Source organism: Myotis brandtii, unplaced genomic scaffold (assembly GCF_000412655.1).
Source record: "Myotis brandtii unplaced genomic scaffold, ASM41265v1 scaffold456, whole genome shotgun sequence".
NCBI classification, from domain to species: Eukaryota; Metazoa; Chordata; class Mammalia; order Chiroptera; family Vespertilionidae; genus Myotis; species Myotis brandtii.
The window spans coordinates 4,349,428-4,357,792 of NW_005367431.1; the positions used below are offsets into that span (position 1 = coordinate 4,349,428).

The window sequence follows — 8,365 nt, forward strand, 5'->3', positions numbered from 1 at the left end:
TTTTTTTCAAAAGTTAATACTATATTACCGAAAAAAACACACACAAGGATTTTGTTCCAGTGTTTCAAAACAAATGACTTCCAGGACAGGAGCATGGAACAGAAAAGAGGATAGGTTTAAAAAACAACACACACTTTTAAGTCTGAAAATGGATTTAGTAATTTGTCAATGATGGTTCATTAGTTGAGAAATGTACTGTATGAAAAGTTTTTTAAGTACGATGTTCAGAATACATATTTGAAGAGAAAGCAAAAACAATGTGAAGGCTAGGACTTTGATAAGGAAAACTGAAAACTTGAAATTATTTAGGGATGCTTATTTTACTCAGCAAAAGAGGTAGAAAATTGTTTCGTGAATAAGGGTATATTTTACATAAATATTTGTCTTGCTATTATAAATAAAATGCAGCCTTATTTTGTGATTCTGAGTTCTCTTGGGGAATACTATAAGATTAAGGAATATCTTGGTGTTTCTTTTGTAGATCGAATGGAGCTGTTAGAAATAGCAAAAGCCAATGCAGCAAAAGCCTTAGGAACAACCAACTTTGAATTGCCTCCTAGTCTCAGAATTGTTCCTGTATCTAAAGAAACAAACCATGGAACAGCTGTATCAAATAATGGTGCAAAGTTTGAGGTAAGTATTCTAGGTTTATCCAGACAAAATCTTCAGAAAGCTGCTGCCAGACCTGATTAGTAATTTTTATTCAATGTATCTTAGCCTTCCTGGAAAGGCTAGCTAAATGTAATTTGTTAAAGTAAAAATAGCAGATCTGACATCACTAGACTTAGTCTCTTCCATAAAAGTGGGAGATTACTGACCATTATTTTCAGTTGACACAGAATTAATTGCTTTCATGATTGTAGCTGGTACTTTGGTGATTTCTATGTAGTTACCAAATTTTTCTAACTTGTCTTTACAGAGTATCTGTAGTTTTCATTTGCAGCATAATTTTCCCAGAAATTCTGTACTCAACATACAGTATAGTTTACCTGCTTTATTTCTGTCTTATAGAAATCATGAATGTGGTCTCCAGACATTGCTGAAGAAAATCTGTTGGTAATTGATACATGGGCATAAGCATCAGAGGTTTAACTAATTTGAAGTTTATATTCACACACTGAAAGCTTAGTTTTTATTGGTAGATCCATGTGCATGTTAGAATTTGGGATAGGTACTATTTGGATAAGATACTGAAGACAGTTTTAAACTAAAGTGCACTTTGTAATGTTGGGGCATCTGTGATCAGGATGTCCATTTCATAATATATGCAATATATTCCAGATGTTTTGAGAGATTACAGAAGAAGAGGCCTGCTTCACTTGCAGATAAGTTTATAATTCTACAGAAATGTGCAGGATGTGCATTGGCAAGTTGCACTTTGTTCTTTAAGTTATGTTGAAACCCAGAGCATAAAACCATAGCTTTGAAGTTTAAGGTAGTTAAGAATTGATAGTCTATATAAACAGGAAAGATATTACCTAGATAATCCTATCATTCCGACCCAGTTATGGGTATGCTTTATTAGTAGTAGACAAAATCTTAGTTGAGTTGCTTTTTCAGAGGACTAGTTGCTTTTTCGACAACTGGGCTAATGCCTTAGTTCAGCGATTTTCAACCTCTTTCATCTCATGGCACACACAAATTATAATTAATAAAATTCTGTGGCACACCAAAAAATATAGTTTTTTTGCTGCTATGATTTAAAAGGTATAATTTTGATACATTCACACCAGATGGCTATTGTGTTGGCTGTTGCCAAATAAAAGGGAAAAGAGATCAGTGCCCCTGACTAAATAGTCAGGTATTGCATGTTACAGAAATTCTTGAAGTACACTGGTTTAAAATCGCAGCTTAGTTCTTTGTAACTAGGTATTTTCTGGTATGGCTTGACTTTCAGAGTTAACTTGTATTTGGGAATACAATACATCTTTATGGGGAAGCCTGTCTTCATCAGATCCATTTATTGTATCAATTTTGTTAACGGGAAAAACATTCCAGTGTTTATACTACTAGCTGTATGGTTAGATCCAACTTGATTTGCTGTGTCTCTACAGCTAAATTTATATGCAGTTGGGCTGCTTTGTATACAGTACTGTAAACCAAAAATATGGTTTTAAGACTATATATATTTTCTCTTCCTGTCTAGCTATCCGGAAAGCTAACAGAAGATGGAACTAAAAATGCCAATGAAAAGTCTTCCCAGCAAAAAAGCATTAGCTCTAATGTAAGTATCTAACCACTGACTACTCAAAAATTGGACTTGGAACATACATCTGTTATGTGGGCTTTTATTTTTATTGGAAGACTCATTGTTTTGTCTGCTGTGATAATTGGGGGCCTACTAAGTCACTTTATAGACTTGGTATCTACACACACACCCACCCACAGTTGTAATTCTCAGGTCACCTAAGGATATTTTTTCCATTGCTTTTCAAAGAGGGATTGAAAGGAGGGGAGAGGAGGGAGGAGAAGAGAAGAGGGAAACATTGATGTGAGAGTGAAATCAGTCAGCTGCCTCCTGCACATCTCCTATGGAATGGGTAACCCTTTGGTGCATAGGAAGACACACAACCGAGCCACACTGGCCAGGGCTTGTCCCATCCCCCCCTCCCCCCTTTTTTTTTTGAGAGAGGAAGGGAGAGGGAGAGAGATAGAAACATCAATGATGAGAGAATCATTCATTGATTGGCTGCCTCCTGCACGCCTTCCATTTGGGATCAAGCCTGCAACCCAGGCATGTGTCCTTGACTGGAATCAAACCCGGGACCCTTCAGTTCACAGGCTGATGCTCTATCCATTAAGCCAAACCGGCTAGGTCTTGTCCTCCTTTTTAACACCTCACAATTGTAATATGTCCTGCATATGTTTGATTATACTTGGCAGTTTCTTGGCCTAAGTTTGAGTGAGGTTACAGATGAGGTTCACACTTGACATTTGGTTGGTGTCTCTTAAATTTCAGTCTTAAATGGAATTACTTAATGTACTGTGAAAAGCAAATATTTTAAGTACGTACAATATATATGTGTCTGGGAAGCTGACTTGAAAATTTGTTCTCTTACAGAAATCCGCTGAAGAGACCTCTTCAGGATCCCTAAAAATAAATCAGAAAAAAAGTCCATATGAATTGTGGAAACCTATTTAAAAAGAGAACTGATGGCTAAGGTTGCTTGAAATGCACTTTACTGCAAGTTTGTGTTTTCTATGGCATTATTTCATTCCTATGAGCAACTTAGTGGTAATTGTTAACATCTTAGATTTATTTTGTAGATAGTAGCACAGATGGACCAGAGTTATGTACAGGTGGGAGTCTTGTATATATACTTGTAAATGTTTTGTATAATATCAATTGGTTACATAGAAATGGAATTTATAAGAAACAGTAATTAAACTATCGTGTATATATATTTGTAAATAAATTTCTTTTTACTATTTTAGTCTCGCTTTATTATATATACCTATATATATAAAAGGCTAAGTGTCCGTCTGTCTGACCGGTAGCTATGATGTGCAGTGACCACCAGGGGGCAGATGCTCAATGCAGGAGCTGCCGTGACATGCACTGGCCATCCTATATAAAGAGCTAATACGCAAATGGTTGTCATGCCCTTGGGCCAGGGGACCTGAGGCTGAGCTCCCTGCCCTGCAAGGCTTGACAGGGTGGGGCCAGCCTGGTCTGGGTCTCGCAGGATTTTGAGGTGCACTTGGGTGGGCGGGGACTTGATTCTGGGTCCCATGGTGCGCCCCAGACTCTGACAGGAGGGAGATTTTCATATACATTTTACTAATTTTCTTCCATCTCTGACACTTCTATTATAGAGAAAGGGCAAATAGCAATATTAAATATTTCCTCTAATTCCCTTTTAATGTGCATGCACCGGGCCACTAGTCTATATCTATAATAATAAATGGGTAATATGCTAATTAGACTGGACATCCTTCCGGTCGACCTTCCAGACGAAGCTGGGGCTGTGAGGGAAGCCCGGGTTCCAGGTGCCAGAGGGAAACCTGTGCCAGCAGCCAGGGGAAGGAAGGCCTACTCTTGCACGAATTTCGTGCATTGGGCCTCTAGTATATATATATATAATAAAACCCTAATATGCAATTAGACTGTACAGTGGAATAACCGGTCACTATGATGTGCGCTGACCACCAGGAGGTGTGTGCAGAACATGGGCATTGGCCTAGTTAGACAGTAAAGTCAGAGAAAACAAGGATTGCCTTTAAGATTTGTAACTGAAAATATGGTTAACCTGAGCATCCTGTTAGTATTAGTTGGTATCTTAGTAAAATTACGTAACTCAAGGATTTCCTTGTAAGGGAGACTTGAAATAATTGACAATACTAGATTTTTTCACTGTCACTTAGCTGGTAACGGAAAGTACCCAATCTGATTATGACCTACATTCAAATAGCTGTTTAACAGATGAGAGGTCTGGCTAGTTGCTGTGGATATGTGCCACTTCTGAGACTGCACTTCTGTGATCTCAACTGCCTTCACCATTAGCTTTGAAGTAGACTTCAGCCTCTTAATATGCTTGAGACTTCCCTATTTTTCTCTTAGTCTATTTTCTCTTCCCAGTACCCTGAAAAGAATATAGTTATATTTGTGTTTTTCTCATAATTGCCCCATCCTTGTCTAATTTAACCTTATTAGTTCAGCCTGGCCAGGACTGTTTAATCTTTCCTATACTTTGAAACACAGAAGAAACTGCATACCCCCAGACAAGCTGTCATTACATAATTGGGATACAATTACTCTGTGATACCCTGTTACCATCTAATCTGTGGACAATACAGTCAGGTGCCGCTTCAACCACAGGAACATGTTCTGAGAAATGGGTATAGCCGATTTCATCATTGTGCAAACGGCTCTTACACAAACCTGGATAGTACAGCCTACACACCTGGCTAGATGGTACCCCGAGGTCAGCAAACTGCGGCTTGTGAGCCACATGCAGCTTTTTGGCCCCTTGAGTGTGGCTCTTCCTAAGCCTTAGGAGTACCCTAATTAAGATAATAACAATGTACCTACCTATATAGTTTAAGTTTAAAAAATTTGGCTCTCAAAAGAAATTTCAATCGTCGTACTGTTGATATTTGGCTCTGTTGACTAATGAGTTTGCCGACCACTAGTATAGCCTATTGCTCCTGGGCTAGAAATCAAGCACACACGAGCAAATGCAACCAAGAGTGTAAACATGATGTAACGTGGCATAGTGTTGTACAGCAAACTAAGAGTACACTTTCAGTAGCACAGCTGGTGTGGCTCTGGTTGAATGTTGACCCAGGAACCAACAGGTCAAGGTTTGACTCCAGGTCAGGGCACATGCTCAGACTGTGGGCTCAGTTCTTGGTGGGGGGTGTGTTTCTATCTCTCTCCCTTCCTCTAAAAAGCAACATTAAAAAAAAATAGAAAAAAAGGTAAATACATAAAACAGTAACAATCATTTGTTAAGTATTATGTACTGTATGTAATTGTGCTGTACTTAAGTAGGCTTGTTTACACAGCATCACCAGGAACACCTGAGTAATGTGTTTTGTTACAATGACTACTTCCCTAGGTAATAGGAATTTTTCAGCTCCATTGTAATTTCATAGGACCACCCTTTATACTTGCATTCCATCGTGAACTGAAACAGTTATGCATTGCATGACTATGGCAAGGTGAGAATTTGTATCAAGGGTCTAGATTCAGTGCTGTCCAATAGAAATACGGTATTAATTCACACCAGTAAATTAATTTATCCCAGTATATCTAAAATATTTCAACACAATATAAGGAATGCTGTGAGGCATCCACCTTGCCTTCTCTCGAGCAGGCTTGGTCCCGGCGTCATCCTCATCTGATGTCATCCGGCCTCGGGAACGGGGTAATTACTGTGGTTAGCATGATCCAAAGGTACAGAATGGATCTTGAAGGAAAGGCTGGTTGCTGGGCCTCCAAAGGAACCCCAGGTAGACATCAAGAACCTTTGACCTCCTGACCTCTGGGGTTTACTGTTGGCAGAAAGCAGACATTGAGTGGATCAAGATAAATCCAGGAGTGGGGAAATGATTGAAGTGATGTGCACATTTCTCCTAAGTGCCCATGCTCACATGGCTGAATAGACATAGAATCCGGAGAATGGAGGAGGTCAGGAACCCTGTGTGCCATTGGTCAGAAAGTAGATTGATTATAGTTGGATCTTCCCTTTGGCTTGGTTCAGTCTGTCCAGTAGCAGTTTCTGGCCCGGGGAGTTGAAATACAAGGCCTCTTAGGAAAGACTGACCCTGTATTTTCCTGATAAAGCATAATAAATTTTGTAGGCTTCCTATCTGGAGAAGGAAAGTAAAAAGTTATTTAAATAAATAAAAAGAAATACAGTGATATTTTACACTGTGTGTGTGTGTGTGTGTGTACTAGTGTGTGTGTGTTGTGACCTAGTGTGTATTTTTACACTTAAAGCACAGTTTAATTTGCCCTAGCCACATTTCATGTAATCAATAGTCATATGGTGGGTGGCTACCATTTTGGGGCTAGAGTGAATTTCCAGTACCAGGCACTGTTCTCAATGTTTTACATATTTTATTCTCAGTTTTCTGAGCTACAGATGAGGAATCAGAGCCAGAAAGCTTGACTGTACACTGCCTCAACAAAACACAATATTTGGATCTATAGCTTATGAGGCTGGTATGAATTGTATTTACCTTTTTCTTTTTTCCCTGCAATTCTCATTCCACAAGAGCTTTTTTTTGCAGGTAATCTCCCCCACAACTTCTTGGTGACTTAATTTTCAAACTTCATTCTACCATGAGGATAAATCAAGTTTGTTAGCATAGGGATGGAAATAAACCCAAATAGATGTTATTTGTATGATAGGCCATTCATAGCAGACTTTCGGATTTTATTGTAGGGGGAGGAGATGAGGCATTCAACTGTATTATATCTTTAAATGTTACTTTACTGCTTCAGGGGACAATGTGGTAAGGATGGAAAAGCAATTGTTCTAGAATAAGAAGGCCAGAGGGATATACTGACTCTGACTATTCAAGGACTGTGTGATGTAAGCACGTCCCTTAGGATTGGTTTGAAACAGGTGTCCCAAAGGATGAATGTCACTGTTTAGGTACTTGAGAGGATTGTAGATGCCACCGAATGACAGTCACATATGGACAAACGCGCAGGGGGCCTGGCCTGGTGGCAGGTTTTGTCCCGGAACTGCTGCCCTGAGGGGCTCTCCTCCTCCGAGCTGCCCACCGGCACTTGCGGCGGGAAGGCCGGCTTCTCCCCGCACCGCCCAGCGAGACCCGCGAAGCTGAGCCCTAGGGGTTGCACCGATATTCAGTCCAACCAGTCTCACCAATGTAGGTGTGGCCGAGCTTTTGGATTTTTGCCATTATTGTACAGTTCCCCAAACACAAAGAATAACCCACCGAGATTCTGATGGGAACATTATTTATACTGCTTTAGAGACTCCTTTTGGGATACGTTTCTATATCGTCTTCGAACCAGAAAATCCTTCACCTATTCAAACTTAATTGTTTTGGACCTCACATTATGCTTTTCTTCCTGTTACCGTTTAAATTTTATACCTAGCTATCTTTTCATTTTGGGGCTTACTTACTCATTTCTACGTCGAATTAGTGGTTATTAGTGCAGAAAATAATTTCCATATATTCCTCTTGTATCCAGAACCTTACTTTTATTAACTTAACGCACAAGTTCCCTGCTGGAGACGAAGAGTAAACAAGATGGACGCTTCTGCGCTCCTTGTTTACAACGCTGACGCGGGAAACGGAAATGAACAAAGGGAAATCTCTTACTCTCTTGAGAAAATTAAAACGGGGCCATCTGTGACAGTACTGAAAGCCCACGTAAGACAAGGTAGTCAGGGGTGAGCTGACAGGATAATAAACACTGTCCGCTCCAGGGAGCAACACGCAGCGGAGGTGACCCCCTTTCCAGGCCCGCAGTCGGCCTTTCTTCCTTCCCGTCCCCTTCCGCGCGCTTCCTGCCCTTCTCTCCCCACCTCCCCGCCCTCCCCACCGTCTTCTGCGGCTGCGCAAGGTCCTGCCCAATCGAAAACCGGCTCACTGTTAGAAAGAGCAGGGATTGGTCCCAACCTCTGAGCCTGCCGGGAAGGGGCGGGGCTTATTGTAGGTTATTAACATCAATCAGAGGGCCGACGGAAGTGCTGTGTTGTTGCCGGAAGTGGGAAGGAGAGGGTTGTGATGGCGGCTGCGGTTCTAACCGAGAAGGTAAGTGCCGCCGGCTCTACCCAGGGGATTTCATGAGGCGACTCACAGGGGCCGACAGGGGCGAGAGGTGGAGGAGATGCCTGGGTTCTGGGACAGGGAGGAGTAGGCGCTGTGGAGTCGGGTCGGC

General features: G+C 40.9%; 2 protein-coding genes and 1 long non-coding RNA gene across 4 annotated transcripts in view; 2 read left to right on the plus strand and 1 right to left on the minus strand.

The window, feature by feature from the left end:
- RSRP1 (arginine/serine-rich protein 1) overlaps positions 1-3,431 on the plus strand; it is a gene marked incomplete at its 5' end in the record, with an annotated part of 6,237 nt that extends 2,806 nt beyond the window's left edge. Inside the window, 3 exons of the mRNA XM_014546761.1 lie at positions 482-633; positions 2,147-2,224; positions 3,062-3,431. Of these exons, the coding sequence (XP_014402247.1) occupies positions 482-633; positions 2,147-2,224; positions 3,062-3,142 (311 nt within the window). The remainder of the gene's footprint in view (positions 1-481; positions 634-2,146; positions 2,225-3,061) is intronic.
- Positions 3,432-5,722: 2,291 nt separating this feature from the next.
- On the minus strand, positions 5,723-8,029 carry LOC106727637. Its single transcript, XR_001363869.1, has 3 exons — positions 7,605-8,029; positions 6,688-6,785; positions 5,723-6,315 (listed from the first exon to the last, which is right to left on the minus strand). It is a non-coding gene; the product is annotated as an uncharacterized LOC106727637 (long non-coding RNA).
- A 121-nt stretch (positions 8,030-8,150) lies between these two features.
- The window catches only part of SYF2 (SYF2 pre-mRNA-splicing factor), a 6,457-nt gene continuing 6,242 nt past the window's right edge, over positions 8,151-8,365 (plus strand). For both annotated transcript variants that reach the window (XM_005875178.2, XM_014546880.1), the window contains exon 1: positions 8,151-8,238. In XM_005875178.2, coding sequence (XP_005875240.1) covers positions 8,212-8,238 — 27 coding nt within the window. In that variant the 5' untranslated portion in view covers positions 8,151-8,211. The remainder of the gene's footprint in view (positions 8,239-8,365) is intronic.